The 21,533-nt window shown below is 38.0% G+C and overlaps 2 protein-coding genes across 2 annotated transcripts; one reads left to right on the top strand and one right to left on the bottom strand.

Moving 5' to 3' along the window:
- The first annotated feature begins 504 nt into the window (after window positions 1–504).
- PSKR1 (phytosulfokin receptor 1) lies at window positions 505–4,249 on the top strand. Its single transcript, XM_089609753.1, has 2 exons — window positions 505–704; window positions 824–4,249. Exon 2 carries the CDS (start codon window positions 941–943, stop codon window positions 3,974–3,976), a length of 3,036 nt encoding a protein of 1,011 aa, XP_089465879.1. The 5' UTR covers window positions 505–704; window positions 824–940; the 3' UTR covers window positions 3,977–4,249.
- Window positions 4,250–14,546: 10,297 nt separating this feature from the next.
- LOC149401999 (glutaredoxin-like protein) lies at window positions 14,547–19,782 on the bottom strand. Its single transcript, XM_089609471.1, has 6 exons — window positions 18,948–19,782; window positions 16,977–17,032; window positions 16,659–16,889; window positions 15,633–15,921; window positions 15,044–15,240; window positions 14,547–14,951 (listed from the first exon to the last, which is right to left on the bottom strand). Exons 1-6 carry the CDS (start codon window positions 19,728–19,730, stop codon window positions 14,798–14,800), a joined length of 1,710 nt encoding a protein of 569 aa, XP_089465597.1. The 5' UTR covers window positions 19,731–19,782; the 3' UTR covers window positions 14,547–14,797.
- Between the last annotated feature and the right edge of the window lie 1,751 nt (window positions 19,783–21,533).

Below are 21,533 nucleotides of genomic sequence, written 5' to 3'. Positions count from 1 at the left end.
ATGTAACAAGCAACATGTTCAACGCGTTGCAGCAGAATAATTAATATATTTTAATTTGAAAGAATAAATATATGGAGATATATTTATAAATATTTAAGTTTGAAAATATTAATATAAATTTTTTTGGAGACACTTTTTTTTATTAAAAAAAAATTCACTATAAAATGAATTGTTGATTTTGTGTCTAAAATCAAACCTATATAAATCAATGTGCGTGTAATATTAAATTTTAAGATTGGAAAATTAAAATATATTATATCATGTTTACTCTAAATAGAAGTTCACGCCAAAAAAAATAAATATAAAAAACCTTCTACACTTTTCTCAAAAAAAAAAAAAAAAAATCAAAACCTTCTACACAAAAGGAAAAAAAGAAGCTGAAAAAGTTGAAAAAAGAGTGAGAGAGAGAGAGTCCCGTGTATTTGTCGCCACCCACCCTTTGACTTTTTGAATGCCAATCTGCCCACTCTCTCTTTCTCTCTCTCACTTTCCTCAATTACTATTCCACCGCCTATTCCCGGTCACTTCTCACTTGCTTTTCCCGGTAACCTTTCTCTCCCTCTCTCTTAACTGTGAGAAAACCAGAACTATTGTTTGTTTGTTGTGTTCTGTTCGTTCGCACATTTGCATTTCGCAGCAACCAAAAAAGAAGCAAAGGCCGACGCGTTTTTGCGTTTGCATTTCCTGAAAGACGACAAAAATAGGTTTGAATACTCGTTTCCGTTATCTTTTGGTTCGACTTGAATGAAAATTGAAAAGGATAAACCCATGGTTTTAATTTCTATTTGTGTCCTTTTCTTTGTTCTTCTTTTTGGCTCCGCAGTGTTTCTTCTTGTACGAAGTCGGCGATATGAGATTTTGAGTGCTTCCACAGACACTCTTAACAAAAAAAATACAGACATACACGTATATATACAGTTTATTGACGGTTCTCTGTGTAATGGGCGTTCGAGATTTCTGTACGGTGTTCGTGGTCTCGTGGCTTTTCCTCGTGGCTGAAGCGAACAACCAGAGCTTGGCCTGCGGAGAGAACGATCTGAGAGCTCTGCGTGGTTTCATGGCGGTTCTGCAAAACCCTCCGGAAAATTGGAAATCGAATTCCTCTTCGAATTGCTGCGAATGGGAAGGTGTGACTTGCAATTCCTCGTCTTCTTCTTCTGAAGGGAGAGTTGTGAAGTTGGAGCTTCCGCGGAAGAGGCTCGTCGGAAAGCTCTCCAACTCGCTGGGCTCTCTCGATCAGCTCCGAACTCTGAACCTCTCGCATAATTTCCTCAGAGGCTCTCTCCCGATTCCTCTCTTCAACCTCTCGAATCTGCGCTTTTTGGACTTGAGCTTCAACGACTTCACAGGCCCGGCCCCGGATTTCGCCGACCTGTCATCAATCCAACACCTCGACATGTCTCAGAACCGCTTGAACGGCTCTCTCCCGGGCCGTGTCTGCTCCGGCGGTTCCTCCGGGCTCAAGGTTGTGAAGCTCGCCGCGAATTACTTTTCCGGCGAAGTTCCTCCGGGATTCGGGGACTGCCCTTTGCTTGAGCATCTCTGCCTCGGGATGAATGACCTCACCGGCGTGTCCGAAAGACTGTTCATGCTTCGGAACATTAATGATTTGATACTCGGCGATAACAAGCTCTCTGGCCAGCTCAGCCAAGCAATCGGTAACCTCATTAACCTCGTTCGTTTGGATATTTCGGCTAATGGGTTTTCGGGGGCTATCCCTGATGTCTTTCACAAATTGGGAAAGTTAGAGTCTTTTATCGCCCACTCGAACAAGTTTGTTGGGAATATACCCGAAACCTTGTCGAATTCGCCGATTCTTAGCACGCTTAATGTGAGAAACAATTCATTGGTCGGCACGGTGAAGCTGAACTGTTCGGCCATGGTTAATTTGACTTCTCTCGATTTGGCCACGAATCAGTTCAGTGGCTCTATCCCTGAGTACCTCCCGAAATGCCATAGTCTGAATAATGTGAACCTCGCGCGGAACAATTTCAGCGGCGAGATCCCGGAGAGCTTTGGGCATTTCCAGAGCCTCTCTTACTTCTCTCTCTCGAACTCGACCAACACGAATCTCTCGTCCGCCCTCAGAATCCTGCAGCGGTGCCAGAAACTCACGACTCTGGTGCTGAGCTTGAACTTCCACGACGACGCGTTGCCCTCGGACCCGGATCTCCATTTCGAGAGTCTGAAGATCCTCGTGATCGCGAACTGCAGGCTCACGGGATCGGTGCCGCAGTGGCTCTTGAAGAGCCAGAAATTGCAGCTATTGGATCTCTCGTGGAACCGTCTCGCCGGGACGATCCCCGATTGGCTGGGCGGTTTCGATTACCTCTTCTACTTGGACATATCGAACAACTCTTTCTCCGGGGAGATCCCGAGAGGGCTGACCCGATTGCCAAGCCTCATCAGCAGAGACAGCCCGATAGAAGAACCGTCCCCGGATTTCCCGTTCTTCATGAAGAGGAACGTGAGCGCCCGCGGTTTGCAGTACAATCAGCTCTGGAGCTTTCCACCGACCTTGGACCTGAGCTGCAACCACCTGAGCGGACCCATTTGGCCCGAGTTCGGGAATCTCCAGAGGCTTCACGTGTTGGACTTGAAGCTCAACAATCTCTCCGGACCGATCCCGAGCGCCCTATGGAACATGACGATGCTAGAGAACCTCGACCTTTCCCACAACAACCTCTCCGGGACGATACCGCCCAGCTTCACCAGACTCACCTTCCTGTCGAGGTTCAGCGTCGCCTTCAACAACCTGCACGGGACGATCCCGGACGGGGTCCAGTTCCAGACGTTCCCGAACTCGAGCTTCGAAGGAAACGACCTCTGCGGCGGCAACCACGCGAAGCCGTGCCAGTCAAACAACGAGGCTCTCCGGCCCCACCCGACGGGATACAGGTCCGGGAAAAGAACCGGCGCGGTGGTCGGAATCACCGTCGGAGTCGTGCTCGGAGCGGCGTCGTTCCTCGCCCTCGTCTTCGCGTTCGTCCTCCGGAAGCACAGCCCCGGCGGAGAGGTCGACCCGGAGAGAGAGGAGGGCGACGACAACAATAATAATACAATGGGCTCGAAGCTCGTCGTCCTCTTCCAGAGGAAAGAGGGCGACAAAGAGCTCTCGGTCGAGGACCTCCTGAAATCCACCGAGAACTTCGACCAGTCGTTCATCATCGGGTGCGGAGGGTTCGGGCTGGTGTACCGAGCCACGCTCCCGGACGGGAAAAACGTGGCGATCAAGAGGCTCTCGGGCGACTGCGGACAAGTGGAGCGGGAATTCCAAGCGGAAGTGGAAACGCTGTCGAGAGCGCAGCACCCGAACCTGGTCCTCCTGCGAGGCTACTGCACGTACCAGAGGGACCGGCTCCTGATCTACTCGTACATGGAGAACGGGAGCCTCGACCTGTGGCTCCACGAGCGGGCCGACGGGCCCGCCGTCCTCAAGTGGGCCACGCGGCTGAAGATCGCCCGCGGGTGCGCCCGCGGGCTAGCGTACCTCCACCAATCGTGCGAGCCCCACATCCTCCACCGCGACATCAAGTCCAGCAACATCCTCTTGGACTCGGGGTTCGAGGCCCACTTGGCGGACTTCGGGCTCGCGAGGGTCATATTCCCGCAGGACACGCACGTGTCGACGGACCTGGTCGGGACGCTGGGCTACATTCCGCCGGAGTACGGGCAGGCCTCCGTGGCGACCTACAAAGGCGACGTGTACAGCTTCGGGGTCGTCCTCTTGGAGCTTCTCACCGGAAAGAGGCCCATGGACATGTGCAAGCCCAGGGCCTGCCGGGATCTCATCACCTGGGCGTTCCAGATGAGGAACGACAACAACGAGACACAGGTTTTCGATCCGCACATTTACGATAAACACAACGAGACCGCTTTGTTGCGCGTCTTCGAGATCGCCTGTCTCTGCTTGAGCGAGGTCCCCAAACTCAGACCCACCACGCAGCACCTCGTCGCCTGGCTCGACGACGTCTAGCATTTTTTTTTTTTTTACCATGTAAGTCACGGAATTACTTTTTTTTTTTTTTTTTTATTGATTTATTTATTAGGTGAGCTTAAACGTAATAATTCAAGCCTCCCGTGTAAATATTCTGTAGCTAATATGTATAAAAGAAACAGGAGTAGTTTTTACACAGTTCTGTGGTTCTCAAACTTATGTAGCATTAACTTTTGATGTTCTTTTGGGTTTTCAGACCGCAGTGAAAAAGCATTACTTCACGTGGAAAATGTACTTAGAACTGTATTCTTATGTACATTTTTTTTTTCTTTTCATAATGCGTCAAGCCTTAAGTCGGTACTTTAGCTATCTGATGATTTATCATAATAACTAGTGGTTGGTAGTTTTGAGTTTTCGTGGGTTATTTTGGTTCTCCAGTAGTAAATGAAAAATGAGGCAATTATGTCTTAGCATTGCATGAACAGATATAATTGCGTGTCGACGCTAATTATCAACCATTAACAACTAGCTGATTATGCCATTAATATTGAAGACAAATAAGGCTGAGAATCTCCTAGACCTTACGAAATTACACTTTTATGGATTTGACTATATATATATATATATATATATATATATATATTATTCATTATTTTTTAAAAATGATGAATATCTCGCTGAAATTGATTGATTTGCTACTGTGGACTTTTTAGTCCCTTTCAAGCATACGTTTGTAGACTTGGGAGATATTTTTGAACGCTGACATTTTTCAAAAGGATGGAATTTAAATTGGGTAACATGAATTATGTCTAAGTTTGACTTTTTTTTTATCAGTATTATAATAATTATTATTATTATTATTATTGCATATTGATCCTTGGAAATCTGTTTCTGTTCCTTATCCTCGTTTGAGGGAGAATTTATTGCATGTACGTAAGCCTATTTAAAGTGCATCCCAACGTTTAAAATTCATTGGATCTAGAACCCACTACGCCCACTTGGCCACGACAAAGCTTGTGAATAATACTAATGACGCTCTTTAGGGCAACGGTTTCTTCAACCGCAAGCTATCGTACTGTGTCTCGTGAGTCGTGGCTAGGTTCCGTGGAAAATATGTTGGCAAGTGTAAGGAAGGAATTAAGTTTGCAATGTTTGAAGTCAAATGTCTTGCATTGGCCGTATGCTGTTGAATGTCTAAACGGTGCACAAGAAGACAGAATATTTGGAGATTTGTTTACGCTTATTTAATTCATTTAACCTATTAGCTTTACAATAAACATCTCCATTGACATCCAAAATATTAGGGATGTGCACGATACGATCTGGTTTAAAAGTGATAAAAAAAATTAAATCAGACTGGTTTAAACGGTTTTAAAAAAATTAAACCAGATCGAAGTAAATAAAAAAAAATCGGATCGGATTAAATTGGTTAAAACGGTCCGGTCCGATTTAAATTGTTTCATACCGTTTGGATCGTTTTATATTGGACCGTTTTAAACTATTAGATCGTTTTAAACCATACTGTTTCATTTTGGTCTATTGTTCAATTTTTTTTAAATAGTAACAAATCCGAGACCGTTTTAGATCGGACCGTTGTATACCTATTTTTTATTAATTTTTTTAAAATACTAATCGGTCCGGTCCAGTTTAGACCGGTTTAAAAATTTTATATTAGACCAGAGCGGTTAAAAGTACAAATCGGATCAGATTGGGCTGGTGAAATTTTAAACCGTTTAAAATCGGACCGTTGATCTACAAACCAATGGTTCGATCCAGTTTACGGTTTCAGCGATTTTTCTGCACCATCCTACAAAATATTATATAAAAAAAAAAACTATAAAAGGTTAGGTTTGTACTATGGCTTAGTGTCGTTTAATAAACTAATGATTTTAGTCTATCGTCAATGACAGGAAACAAGACTTTCCTAAAAAAAAAGACAAAAAAAAGGAAACGAAAGGACATTCACCTTTTGGGTTGAATAGCAAAGAACATGTTTGATGCAACATTTAAATTGCATCTTATTCAGAATAAAACCAAACACAAGTTGCACTAGTCATATTTTTGTAAACGACCCAAATTGGCCAACTACTACCATGTGGTTATTTGTCGTATTAGTGGACATATATCGTCTATCATGTACTGATGTTGTCACTCGCTACGTTCATTCCATTTATTCAACATTTTCTTTCGCACATTGTGGACTATTTAACGCGCATACTCTAAATTAATCGCAACTAGTATGTCTAAATTTTTTACTCTGAAAATAAGATTTTTCAAGTTTTGAACAATTTTTTATTTTTATGTTTACTAATTTTTCTTAATAATTTATTTAGTTTTTGGGTTCTATTTAACTTTGTTTATTGCTTATTGTTTCACTGATAAGACATATAATATCGAATAATTTTTTAGTCTGAAAAAATAATATTTTTGAAAAAATTTAAAACAGTCACTATTTAAAATATTAAACTTTAAAAACAATAATATTGTTATATCTACAAATATTCAACACATTCACTAATTTGCTAACCAATTTATTTATTTATTTTTGTAATGATGGACCTCACTATAACAACATCTATGCCTTTAAGGAAATTGGTAGAGGGAAGATAACCCCGTACTTCTCAATAACCACCGGTTTCTGCTGTAATTGTGTTCTGCACAAGAGACGGGATGTCCAGAAACTTAAAAAAGTTAGCAGTTCAAAAATTGTTGCTCATTGACACACAAAGTGAGCAGTGACATTCAAGTCAGTCATGGTCGAGTTGAATGTTGTCACGAGGCCTCGACCGGCTTGCTTTCGGTCTTGGGCCTACATACCATTTTGATTGTCCAATGGTGGTAGGCCTTGGACGGAGCATTTGATCGTCGAATTATAAAAGGAGATGAACAGAACTAGGACTAATTTGGAGGAAATTTACCTACTCCAAATTGGGAAAATGGAACTGGGATGATAAGAGTTTGTCCTCCATTGGCTTGTCAACCAAGTTCTCTTTGAACAGTTCAGCATTTCCATCAAGAATTGGTTCCCCAATCTGCATATGGGGTTTATGAGCAAACTGATGGAGCATGTCTTTTATGCCATCAGAAACATGAGAAAAATGGATATTGGTCAAATCACGTGTGATCAAATTGCTGCTCACGGTGCATCTGAGAAGAACAGTCATCAAATTGGATGTTCTTCTCTGATATATGAACTGGTGATTACGCAGTATCTCAATTAAAAAGCTGATCTCAATGCCTTATCTGGAAAGCCATTCCACACCAATGCTTACCTTAAGCTCTTCACCGAGAAACACAAGAACGATATTGAGGGGGAGCAAGTCGCTCAAGGTGTTCAGGAAGATGTTCAACCATCTTCTTCTCATGCAGGTACTTGTCAAACTTTCTCTGATGCTATGAAAGAGATGATCATCAGACAGCTCGGGGCTGAAATCAAAGAGAAGATAACTAAGATCAAGAAGATCATCACGTCCAGAAGAAACCTATCTCTGCTCTTGCGTGACATTAAGTAACATGTTGATGAAGACGTTGCTGAAGTTGAAGAAGAATGACCTGAAGATCCCGCTTCCTGGAGAAAATGTGTAATTTTTGTTCTTTTCAGTCCTTTCAGCACTTTTTACTCTCAACCTAAACCTTTATATTCCCTTGCTTGTCCTTTTGTGGAAAAAAAGGGGGAGTATTTTTTATTGAATGCTTTCTTCTCTTTTTGGGTTGTAATAGCTAGATCTAAACAATGCTTTACTTTCTTTTTCCTTGAACTATTTAGAACTATTATAGCCTGCTCTTCTTTGCTCGAAGCACTCTGCGTAGTGTCTATCTATTTTCCCAAAAATGCCTAAGGGGAGGTTGTTGGATCCTCTGTGGCATGATTTAGTTTGGCAAAATAATTTTGTTTAAGTTGTTCAAGACAAGCTGCAAGAAGATATTCAAGACTCAAAGTCACTTTCTTCCCAAGCGAATAAAACTGAAAATATCATGTTTCTAGTTTTGAACTTAATGATTGAGATATTCTTGGAAATTTGGTTTATGAGAATTGCAGATTTGCGATATATTTGATGTTGACCCTATAAAGCTCCTTGGGAGTCGAATTAGGTATATCCTTTTTTTGTTAGGTAAGTTCACGCCGCCTTAAACTTTGAACTAGTCTCTTTGCCTTGGATATCTTCATCGACAACTAGTTCTTGGTGCTTTCAACTGTTGTATATTTATTTGTGCGAGTTTATAAGTGCATGGTTTTGCATTGACGTGCTTGCCAATCTTCGGGAGAGTATTTTTTGAAAAGAGAAGGATTCTTTGATTTGAGGGGAGCTCGGATTGCCATTCATTGGAGAAGTCGAAGACAAATGTGTTTGAGAAAGAGTCTGCAAACCTAAATCATGTACCTTTGACTATTGAGATATTGGATCGCTTTTCACCACCGGGCGTACCAGTCCCCCTGAGTAGGTGTTTTATCACCGAACAAAGTTATCAAATCTCTTGTGTCCTATATTATTTTCTTGCTGATTACTTGTTTGATTGTTGTTTAAATTAATCTTGCTAAAAATAATAAGTTGGTCAATAAGTTATTTCACCAACTAGTTGAACAACCATCTTAATCACGTTAAGTAATTTCAGCATATATTCGTTTACTCGATATGAATCTATGTATATTTGGATTTATTATTTTGTATTGATTATTTAACTTTGTTTATTGCTTATTGTTTCACTGATAAGACATATAATATCGAATAATTTTTTACAGTATGAAAAAAATAATATTTTTGAAAAGATTTAAAACAGTCACTATTTAAAATATTAAACTTTAAAAACAATAATATTGTAATATCTACAAATATTCAACACATTCACTAATTTGCTAAATGTTTAATCAATTTATTTATTTTTTGTAATGATGAGCCTCACTATAACATCTATGCCTTTAAGGAAATTGGTAGAGGAAAGATAACCTCGTTCTTCTCAATAACCATCGGCTTCTGCTATAATTGTGTTATGCACAAGAGACGGGACGTCCAAAAACTTACAAAAGTTAGCAGTTCAAAAATTGTTGCTCATTGACACACGAAGTGAGCAGTGACATTCAAGTCAGTCATGGCCGAGTTGAATGTTGTCACGAGGCCTCGACTGGCTTCCTTTTTGTCCTGGGCCTACATGCCATTTTGATTATCCAATGGTGGTAGGCGTTGGGCGGAGCATTGAATCGTCGAATTATAAAAGGAGATGGATGGAACTAGGACTAATTTGGAGGAAATTTACCTACTCCAAATTTAGAGGACGGAACTGGGATGATAAGAGTTTGCCCTCCACAAACTTGTCTACCAAGTTCTCTTTGAACAGTTCAGCATTTCCATTAAGAATTGGTTCCCCATTCTACATATGGGGTATGTGAGCAAACTGATGGAGCATGTCTTTTATGCCATCAGAAACATGAGAAAAATGGATATTGGTCAAATCATGTGTGATCAAATTGCTGTTCACGATGCATCTGAGAAGAACAATCATCCAATTGGATGAACTTCTCTGATATATGAATTGGTGATTACGCAGTATCTCAATTAAAAAGCTGATCCCAATGCCTTATCTGGAAAGCCATTCCGCGGCAATGCTTACCCTAAGCTCTTCACCGAGAAACACAAGAACGATATTGATGGGGAGCAAATCGCTCAAGGTGTTCAGGAAGATGTTCAACCATCTTCTTCTCATGCAGGAACTTGTCAAACCTTCTCCGATGCTATGAAAGAGATGATCATCAGACAGCTCGAGGCTGAAATCAAAGAGAAGATAATTAAGATCAAGAAGATCACCACTCCAGAAGAAACCTATCTCTGCTCTTGCGTGACATTAAGTACCATGTTGATGAAGACGTTGCTGAAGTTGAAGAAGAAGGACCTGAAGATCCCGCTTCCTGGAGAAAATGTGTAATTTTTTTTCTTTTCAGTCCTTTCAGCACTTTTTACTCTCAACCTAAACCTTTATATTCCCTTGCTTGTCCATTTGTGAAAAAAGGGGGAGTATTTTTTATTAAGTGTTTTCTTCTCTTTTTGGGTTGTAATAGCTAGATCTAAACAATGCTTTACTTTCTTTTTGCTTGAACTATTTAGAACTATTATAGCCTGCTCTTCTTTGCTCGAAGCACTCTGCGTAGTGTCTATCTGTTTTGCCAAAAAGGCCTAAGGGGAGGTTGTTGGATCCTCTGTGACATGATTTAGTTTGGTAAAATAATTTTGTTTAAGTTGTTCAAGACAAGCTGCAAGAAGATATTCAAGACTCGGGTTACTCAAAGTCACTTTCCTCATGCGCGAATAAAACTGAAAATATCATGTTTCTAGTTTTGAACTTAATGGTGAGATATTCTTGGAAATTTGGTTTCTGAGAATTGCAGATTTGCGAGATATTTGATGTTGACCCTATAAAGCTTAGTCGAATTAGGTAAATCCCTTTTTTTTGTTAGGTAAGTTAACACCGCCTTAAACTTTGAACTAGTCTCTTTGCCTTGGAGATCTTCATCGAAAACTAGTTCTTGGTGCTTTCAACTGTTGTATCTTTATTTGTGCGAGTTTATAAGTGCATGGTTTTGCATTGACGTGCTTGTCAATCTTCGGGAGAGTATTTTTTTGAAAAGAGAAGGATTCTCTGATTTGAGGGGAGCTCGGATTGCCATTCATTGGAGAAGTCGAAGACAAAGGCGTCTAAGAAGGAGTCTACAAACCTAAATCATGTACCTTTGACTATTGAGATGTTGGATCGCTTTTCACCACCGGACGTATCAATCCCCGTGAGTAGGTGTTTTATCACCGAACAGGGTTATCAAATCTCTTGTGTTCTATACTATTTTCTTGTTGATTACTTGTTTGATTGTTGTTTGAATTAATCTTGCTAAAAATAATAAGTTGGTCAATAAGTTATTTCACCAACTAGTTGAACAACCATCTTAATCACGTTAAGTAATTTCAGCATATATTAGTTTACTCGATATGAATTTATGTATAGTTGGATTTATTATTTTGTATTGATTATTATTTCCATGTTTTAGTTACACATGCAATTCTTCTCGTGTCGTTTTGGCTAGTTCAGATGATATATGTGATCTCTCTTGAAATTCTGTTTAGTTAGAAAGACAAGATGTTGCACACAATGTATAGACAATGTGTTCGACAACTTGCTTAAACACAGATAATGGATAAACAACAATAAGTGCGATAAAGAAAAGATACACAATATGGTTACCCAGTTCGGTGCAATGTCACCTACATTTGGGGGCTTACAGCCAATGGAAATGAATTCACTATCACATAGTCAATAGTATAAGCAAGGTCTTATATGATTACAACAACAAATCAAAGCCCTAGAAACTATTACCACGAGTGATTACCAAGTGCAGGGACTCCCCCTGAATTTGAGACTCCTCTCAATTCCACTCTTCAAGCACACGCCTATGCTTGGACGACTTCAGTCTTCAACGCACGTGAATCTTCAATCACGTAAACACAGAACCCAAATCACTCAAACACCCAATCTTCTGGAATATTATTTGGTGAATAACACTGCTCAAAACAATCCAACTAGTTTCCCAATCCGCCGATCTTGCACGTCTAGGAACCCTAATTGTTTTGTCAAAAGCGTCAAGGCTGCTAAGAGGGTAGCGCGGGGGTAGCGCAAGGGTTTTATAGCAGCCACACAACTCTGGAAGTAAATCTAAGGTTTCCTTACCCATACACGCAAGAAGATCACTCAATAAAGTCACCAGCGAAACAATCTGGCAAAACCGGAAACTTGCCAGAATAATAGTCTGCGCACAAGAGAAATGATGTCTCAATAAAAACTGAGCATGATGGTCGACATCTTTCCTTACAACTTGCGCTAAAAAATAAAGCAAACTAGAACGTAACAACATCTCTATAATACGTAGTATATAGATAAGCTCATTACTCCTATTTTTAGGTATACACATAGAAACCAATGTTATTTTCTCATTTTGAAAATGCGTTCATGTTTCCTTACTTTATTATGTGCTTCCGTGCGATATATATATGGATATGTATATTAAGCCAGTCTAAACTTTGTAAAATATAAAAACACTTGTGACATGTTTTTGTCTATAAATATTTTTCTTCCTAATTATAACAGAAAGGTTATTCTGAACAATATCATTCTTATTTGAAATCCAAATCAAGACCGTTTGTATTTCATATTTCATAAATTATAAAATAAAAAATATATATAAAGGATGTCCCCCTGGCCTAGCTCTCTCTTTACTAGTATATATTTACATACTTAAGCAATATTGCGTTGTTTTATATAATTTAACCGTGGTTTTAATATTATTTTTCCTTCTTAAAAGAAATATTATTTTTCCGTTCTTTCAAATATCTTGTTTCTATAACGTGCTTTTTATGGCGCCTTGAACCATGATCCGGGCATGCAAGGACTGCGATCTTTTGGTGTCTCTATACATAAATGGCTCGGCCTTGCCGTCAGGATTCGGTGGTACTTCGAGCCATGTTGTTAACGAAGGAGGTAACATTATTTTTTTTTTTTTCTTGCAGTCCTCTTAATTGTTTTAGTCTATAAAATATAGTTTTTGGTCGTTTTGATTTGGCCTCCCTTCTATTTATTTAATTTAACATAACAGTATAAATGTATATTTTCCAAATACGATTATTTTTTTTATTTTTTTATTTTTGTAGCAATTGATTAATAATTTATGATAAAATTTACAACTGGCGCTTAAATATCCCAAAGGAATAGGGTTTTTTTTTTTTTTTTTTTTTTTATATATATATATATAAAAGGGAAGTTAGGCATGTAGCCTATTTAAACCCCATAATTTAGATTTCTAAAAAATAGTTCAAATTAATTAAGACACATGGACCATACTAGTTAGGATATAGTCTTAGGTAATTATTTGACTATTTTATACAATTTCTTCAGGGGTTAGACATATAGCCATTTTAAATCCCCTAAATTTTATATGGAGACATTGCCACGAGTTAAACTATTTTTGAATATTTGAATAGTTAAGAGTATCATTTTAATGATGGTAACCATTTGACTACCTCATACAATTTCTTCTTTCTTAAAAATTAAGAATCGCCTGCTAAAATTAATTTTATGTTTAGTTTTAGGTCCCTTAGTTTTATGCTTGTAAATTTAAGTTTGACATTCAAACTTCCCTTAAACTCGACTGTAGTGAGGGACATGTCATCGGCGTTTGGTTCTCCGGGTTTGGTGGGCACTACGGGAGTCCCTTTTATGTTATTTAAGTTGGTACCGTGTTATTAGTTTTGTATTTCTGAAAATGGGATTAGTAAGTGTTCATGTTTCCTTTTGACAATTTGTATTTTTTTTTTTTACTTACCAGGTAAATCGAGGCTAAAAAAATTCAGTTGCCGGAAAAATAAGGGAGTTTCACCAACAAACAAGCAAATCACAACCTAATCCAAGTTTAAAAAAAAAAATTGAGCTTTATTGAACTATCAAAATCAACCGAAAACCGTTGGTCGTTACAACGTGAACATATCCGAAAATTCAGTGGCTATAATAGATGGCAATAATCAATTTTTGTGAAGTCCCATGCACGGCGTCTAAGTCCCAAAGAACAGCCCAATGGCTATACGTCCCGAAATCGGGGAAGAGAAAGAGAAAGCTACACCATCCAAACGCGGGGAAGAGATTTTAGCCTTCAAGTTTTACTTTGGAAAAGTGAACATTTTGCGTCTTACAAAGGCCTCACCGTGTCGCCACTAATCCAAGATCCAAAGTCTTTATGATAAGAGACCCACCCCTCAGCGAACCTCGGCTCAAGGTTCACTCTCATCAAGACAACAACCACACTCTCAAATCCGGTTCTCTTTGAAATAAACAAGGGGCCCTATAGACAAACTTGGACACAGACGATCAAATTCGAGGACCCTCCAAAACCAAATCAACTCCGAACTACCAACAAGCCACCTTCGAAAAGGAGAGTTGGTGAGTACACTATAAGAAGCCATCAGAAAATCCGCAAGATCAAAATTTGAATTCCGCCATACTTACTATGTCAAATTTATTTCTAAACTCTCAAGTATTGCTTTTTTTTTTTTTTTTTTTTTTTCCCAATCTGTATCAGAGCTAGATCAATGCATCGATGAATGATAATTGTAATTAATAGTGTTATTTGTTATAGATTGCTCTATATGTTTGTATAAGTATTCAGGAAAATGTTTCATATTAAAATTCGTTTTTATTTGAGATTTATAGTATTTTGAATATTTGCTACATTTATAATCAGTGATGGATTTACATGGCCCAGTGACTCACCTCAATTTTTTTTTTTTTTTTAATATTTGGCCCATTTTTTTTTAAATTATCCTAAAAGTTTACAAATTATCCCTACTTGAGAAGTTTACACTTAAAATCTTATTATCTAATATAGATAGAGTATAGGATTAAGACCAATATCTAGCACTAAAAGTCTACCATTAAAACACTGAAATGTTGTGTCGATTGAAACTGTATATATAAAATAGAGTGAAGAAAAATAATGTAAATATTTCTCAAATTTGAAGACCATTTTCTCAACACTATGGACAATAAGCAGATTTGGCATTAATATAGATGTGTGGAGGTTAGCTAATAGGAAACTGGAACTTTATAATGATCATAACATGTATTTTTATCATTCACCGAAGAGCGAGTAGACCAACCCATATTGGTAGATTCTTTGACACATTACCTATTTCAAATGAATAAATTAACTTAACAAAAACCTTGCTACTATTTCAAACCACACCTATTTCATGACTTGTATTGTAGTATGTGTATATACACTTATAAGAAACACAAGAAAGTTGGGACCCTTGGACTCTTGCAAAGCAGCGTTCTTCAAGAATTCATTGACCAATCATAGTTCTTGTATGTCACATGAATTGAACCTCCGTCGCCAAGTAAATGAGTCAAAAGACCTGTCTTTGTTGCGTCCAAGTAATTCATGATCCACTTTAGAATCTCCTTCTCTTGCCCGAAGTCAGCATCAAACCTGCACGATCGAGTATATTTATTCGCAAAGTATTTAGTGAGTTATTCAAGAATATAAGCCGTTGAGCCTTAAGGCGCTTTCGATTCGCTTACCACTTGATGATTCTCGTGAGATGTACGGTTCTCTTCTCCAAATCAATGTCCATTCCAACGCTCTTGAAGAACTCTCTCGCCGCGCTTCTCAGCTCAGTCTCAACTCCTTGGGGCGAAAAGAACCTCACAGTCGGGCTTGATTTTGTCCCGTCGCACAGCCCGAAGTGAATCAATGGATTCACTTTACCGAATGTGAGCTGAAATTATTCATACAAATTCAACTATATTATAAGGCTTATACTTGGAACTTCGTAGAAGTGACAAGAGAAGTGATCAAAATCCATTATATTTTAAAAAATGAGTCAAATAAGCCATCGAAAGTCTAAGAATTGCTAGAAAGTCACTCAATTTATTTACGGCACTCAAAAAGACAAAAATATCCAAAAACATTATCGTCTATTTTTGGGTTTTTTTTTGTCTTTTTAAATGCCGTAAATAAGTTGAAGTGACTATTTACAGAAAATTTACAAAAAGTTAGTTATTATACAAAACGCTATAAGTCAAATGACTATATAGCTAAAAGACCCTTATATTTTTATATATTCATAGATTTCCTTCATAATTTTCATGTCAACTCAATTTTTTTTACCTGGGAACGAGGGTCGGTGGATCCAAAAGACTTGACGAGGAAATATGGAGGCCTGCGATTGTTTCTGAGTATTCCGTTTCTGATGGTGCTGAGGGAATAAGGATGACCTCCGACCAAATACTGAAAATCGGAGAAGAATCTTCGGTCCAATACGGCGTCAGGCTGGCCGAACCTTATCACAGCGTGGATTGCCATGGCATTGTACAAGTTCAAGAAGAAAGCCAGCCTTTGCTCCTGGGAGATCTCGTACAAGTCTATTCGGTGAAGCTCTCGGGTCAAGTTCACGTACCTGAAAAACCAATCTTATTTCACACTCGACTATGAAAACTGTATCAAAAAAACTTTGTAAAATAAGAAACATATCGTGTACTTATTACTCAAAGTTCATCTTTTGTTTTTCAATTATTGGTTCGTCAAAAATTCATAATTTAACTCATATTTTGTGAAATCTCGTCCATATTGTCTCAAATAGGACCCGAATAGTTTGACATAAAATATTATGCGCATGCAATTCAATGTAGATTAAACAACATTTGTATAAAATTTTACATTAAAAAAAAAAATGTGTATCTGAAAACATTACACATTAGTCTTCTCACTGAAAATATTTCTACTAGCATTCATCTGTAATAACTTGTTAACTTTACACACACAAACAGAGAAAATTTAAAATATAAAAATAAAAATCTTACTATAATCCTAAAAACACTAAAATCAAAATCAAGCAGTTTCTTTTTATTGTGAAGAGTAAGATTTTGTTTGAATAGTACTTCTAAAATTAATAAACAAGTTACTTGAATCTGTAATTATGTTTTAATTTGTTATATTCGATTTCAGCAAGAAAAAAAATTAATACTTTTATAAGTATTACTATAATTTAACAAAGTACATATAGTTTAAGTACCATTTCTAACCAATAATCTATATATATATATATATCAATTTAAAGACCAAAATGACACTAGTAATAGTTAAAAGACTATTTAAGCTAACAAAATGAAAGTTATATTCATTTGATGCACTCACCTTCGAAACTCCTCGCTGTTGGCAATGGCAACATAATCAAGGCGGCGTCGGTCTTCGGAGGCATAGGACTCGAGGACAGCGGACATGATTTTGTTGATCTTTTCACACACTTTCACGGCCGTCTTTGGAAATCCATCGTTAATCGAGCCTCGGAAATTGAAGCATTTCGGGATGAAGGGTTCGTGCTCCACGAAGCGGTAGAAGTGGTTTCCGTCTTCAAAATCTCTTTCGCTGCACAAACAAACTTTCATTTATTAGATAATGAATTCATATCATTATTTTTTTAATGAAACTATTGGGAAAAAGGTTTTTCCGGACCCGAAGACATGATGTATGAAGTGCTTTTGGATGAGCTTCTTTCCGATTTCAATTGCCTGCAATATTTTTTTTTTACAAAGTTAATAACTTTCAAGTCAGAAACATCACACACATTTTTTTTCACTCATCTACTGCTTCTTCTTTAATCTAAAACCACCATGCACTTATTGACGTGTAGCCAACAAAATTAATTAAGAAGCAGATATTCCGTTGACTTAGAATCGATCGATTCAAAGCACAAAATATGGACTTGTACAAGTTGAAGAGTGGAAGACTTCAACTTTCTGATCAATGATCATCCAATACTATTTTTCCAAAAAGAATGATTATACAAATATTATTAGAAAATTCCTAACGTCAATAATGTTCCGGTGGATATACAAAATTAAAAGTCCACGTATGAAATATAATTATGGATGGCATGAAGAAAGATAATAAGATATCTTGTAACATATTTTATGCCCTCAACTACGAAATTAAAAATATATATATATATATATATAATAAAAGGAAGATAAAGCCTATGAAAATGTCTTCGTTCTACAAATAAAAGTAGTTCCCATGATATTGTGGTCCCCACAAGGTTTTCTCATTTGTGAAGTAACCGCGTGTTGTTAAGCAACTAACTCGTATTATGGGGTCATGCAAATTGCCGGCAAAACTATCGCTAATATGGGACCCACCAACTATATTGATCATCCCTTATAATTATTATTTTTGTGGAAGATAATAGCAATTATAAAAAATTATCAAAAGTAACATAACATGCCTCTTTCCACCTTTCATAGCTAGCTCTCATTTCTTTGCTAGTAATGTCATGATAATCAACCGTGTCACCAAAAATATAATAGTAATGTCCTGATCAATACATCATCAAGCTAATTTTCAACCAACAAAACTTGTTTATTATAAAAATTGTAAAGACATCTCTCTATAGTAAAATACGGTTATATCAGCATCGTAGCGTGATAACGGCGTTTATTTAAAAAGAACAATAGCAGACATGATTTCTATTAATCGACAGTAATGAAAGTATAAACACACATACACAAATTATTTCAATGATTTATAAGTCATGATTCGTAACATTGTCAAATTGTGAAGAAGAAGTACGTGCGTGTCTTCGTGATGATCAATGGAGTTATTTATGGCTTTTGACGTTAAAAAAAAAAAATACTAATTCCATGGGCTTTTGTTAATCGTGGAAGCAATTATTGTTACAACTCAAATGCACATCATAATTAACCTAGCTATTTTTCTAGGAAAAAAAACATAACGTAGCTATTTCGTATAAATATTTTGCTCATAAAGTGAGCAAGTTTAAATTATAACATATGGTGTACGGGAGATCGACATAGGATTCCCTCTCATAAAAAAACAATGAAAGATTTTATTAAAATATTTTTTATTATATGAGTAGGTTTATTCTGCTAACCAAATAAAGAAAAAAAATAATAATAAAAAATTTATTTGAAGGATTTGCATATTCAATATGGGATTATTATTCACCAACACGAGCCCACTAACAACCTCGTGGCCATTCCCTAATCACTTCGATATATCACATTTACTAACAGAAAAATGTCAATTGGTAATCATTAATATTCGAAATTAACGAATAATCGTCTAAATCTAACCTTTCAATTTACTCCACCGAATAATATAAAAATACTCCACAAACATTATCATTAATTAGTTATATACTCGAATAAATAAATAAATTATGTAGGTAAGTATCAACTATTATACCACTAGACCGTTAGAATTGAATGTTTCAAGCTTTTTATAACTGACACCCACGTAAACAGATGAAATACTGAAAACAATCAAACGCCACGTGGTCCACAGTAACAAAATAGTCCCGCGAATTATGACGAACTCGAAAGCAGGAAAACACAAACACGTCAAGGAAAACCATAAACCGAGACACAGGGGATCAAAAACGACGAGAAAGAAGAGAGTTGAATTTACCTCTGAACGACAACAATCCAAATGGCGAACGAGAGCGTCGACCATCTGAGCCCCGGCAAAGCAATTCTTAACGATCTTCATCTTCAGAAGCCGATCCTGAATCGGAATCCTCTGTCTCAAAACCCTAACCACGGCGACGAAATCATCCTCGTCTCCGCCGTCGGTCTCATCGCCGAATCCGTACTCCGGCGGCGCCGGAGCGTCATCGGGGCACTTTCCGGCGAGCATCTCCGCCGCACGCTGGTCGAAACCACCGCTATTCCGCAGAGAATTCAGAGCCACGAGTCCGCCGAAGAGCCTCTCGTTGAAAAAAATCGCCGGCACGGCGGAGCAACCAGTCCTCTCCACAAGCTCTTGCACTCTCTCCGGAAAAACGTCGACGTTAATCTCGACGAACCTCAGTCCCTTCTCTCTCAGGAACCTTCTCACCGCCGCGCAATCGCGGCAATTCGATCTCGAGAAGAAGCTCACTCTGCCTCTCAATTCCGGCGATGATTTCAGCCTCACCACCACTGTCACGCCGGAGAGATCGAACTCCGTCGCTCCGTCGCCACTCTCCTTGAGCGACGAGAGCCGCCTGGATATGGCGGCGGAGAGACCGCTACTCTTCTCTCGGAAGAATTTCCCAATCGCCGCCGGAACATCGACGGATTCGTCGGAAATTTGATCCGGCGCCGCCGTGAGTCCCGGTGGAGCCTCCGGCTTCGGGAGGAGCGAGTGCGGCTGGACGATCACCGCCGTAACGGATTTTGCTTCCGCGGAGGGTTCGGGAGTTCCGTCCATAGAAATTGTGAGAAATGAAAACTGAAAAACAAAATGAATGGAATAATGAAATGAGAAAGACGATGATATCGGAGGAGGTTTTAAAGGGTTTTATGTTCATAGCACGAGAGAAGTGGTCAATGCAAACAATAACTATTTGTTTTAATTAATTCCGCAAATTTGATTCTAGTCTTGCCCGGCCCAAATACGGTATGTTATAACTCATAACCCGGTCCAAACTTCTTTTGACTACCCTCGGCGTATTCATTTACAAAAACGCTACTTTATTTTATTTTTATACTACTGTATTTGACGACGTATTTGATAATTTAGTTTACACTTAATCCTAGTCCTATACTGAGCATTTGATTTTGAATTGTCTTGTATTGGAGGAGTAGGACATATATTTGATTGGAAAATTCTATCATATATCATACACTCATGCATACTGCTTTGTTAACGTTGCTGTTTTACTATTTTTTTAATAAAATAAAACTTGGGCTATAACAAAGAAACAAGTGGAATAATTAATTGCAATAAATTCATGTATTTTTTTTTTAGTAATAGATATCTGTTTATACCTTGTTTACTATGTTCAATATAATTCTATGATCAATAAAATTGTTATTCTCGTGTTTATACATATTTACAGTGGTTAAAATAAGATAACACGAAATCCATAAATGAAAATTCATATATTTAACCATTAAAGTGACGGATGGTACGACTAGTCCACAAATTGTAACGTAATAATGGGATTTGGACCAAACATTTATACTTCGCTAAACAAGCAAATTGTGGAAACAGCGGATATTAGTCAAGGATTAAAATAATTCAATTCCACTGATATTTTTTTATGTATATATCATGTTTTTTTGCCTAACAATAAATGGCTAGGCTCCAATGTATTTGAAAGTAACCTGACCTGACATATTTTTAAATAAATTGAAAAGATCTAGTCCAAAGTTCTTGCAAAGGAAACTTTTAACAATCTTATAAACTAAAGGAAATAAATAAATAAACAGATAAAGCCTTTCATGGGAAAACGGGAAATTATCTTACTCGAGTAAAATAAAGGTTTAGGACGTAACACACTTGTATTACTTCGTCGTAAAATGACTTGGATCTTTGACTTGACCTGCCTAATGCTCCTTTGACTGTTTCATGCATTATTATTTTTTTTGTTTAAGGGCTAGAAAGGTAAGAAGAGTGTTTGCTTGAGCTTTTTTGCTACCTGAGAAAAAAGATTGATTAGCAACTTAATGTGAGTTCTTTACCCCGAAATACCCATATTTCTTAAGAGTGGCTCGAGGGACCTGTTTATAATAAAGATATGACGTCGATTCTTGCAACGGAGGAGGCGCGTGAAAGAGACGGCCCCTCTAAAATCTACGGGGCCAGTTTGATTCCAAAGAGTCTTTTTATGAACCACTGTTGGGATATTTTGGCTGAGCGAGTGATGGGGCTCGTTCATAGTCCTTATTCGCGATTCGTGTGACATGGCGGCGTTTGACAAGTTTTGACCAATAAATCTTTATAGCTTTAGTTACAAGATTGTGTCAAAAGTCATCACCAACCGGTTCCGGAGTGTGATTGCGAAGATTGACTGATCATTGTATCAATTGACATTGTACTCGGGTGTTGGATTGCGGAGAATGACATGCTAGTCCATGATATACTCCTTACGATGAGCAAGAAGAAAGGCCTGGGATGAGTTGTGAGGATCAAAATAGATACTACTTAGGCGTACGATCCTCTTGAGTGGTTCTTTGTGCTTGTAGTCCTTTAATGTAACGGTTTCGTTGAAAACTTTGCCAAATTTAT

Source organism: Urtica dioica, chromosome 3, assembly GCF_054948205.1.
Source record: "Urtica dioica subsp. dioica isolate 48M chromosome 3, U.dioica_male_clone48M_v1_H2, whole genome shotgun sequence".
NCBI classification, from domain to species: Eukaryota; Viridiplantae; Streptophyta; class Magnoliopsida; order Rosales; family Urticaceae; genus Urtica; species Urtica dioica.
This window is presented reverse-complemented; position numbering and strand designations above follow the sequence as displayed.

Excerpts from the sequence above, each read along its gene's own strand:
- PSKR1 (XM_089609753.1), top strand. The coding sequence starts at position 941 with ATGGGCGTTCGAGATTTCTGTACGGTGTTCGTGGTCTCGTGGCTTTTC.
- LOC149401999 (XM_089609471.1), bottom strand. The coding sequence starts at position 19,730 with ATGGACGGAACTCCCGAACCCTCCGCGGAAGCAAAATCCGTTACGGCG. Across the intron at positions 15,241-15,632 it reads CCACCGACCCTCGTTCCCAG|CTCACATTCGGTAAAGTGAA; the intron begins GTAAAAAAAATT and ends GAATAATTTCAG. Across the intron at positions 14,952-15,043 it reads CTCACGAGAATCATCAAGTG|GTTTGATGCTGACTTCGGGC; the intron begins GTAAGCGAATCG and ends TCGATCGTGCAG.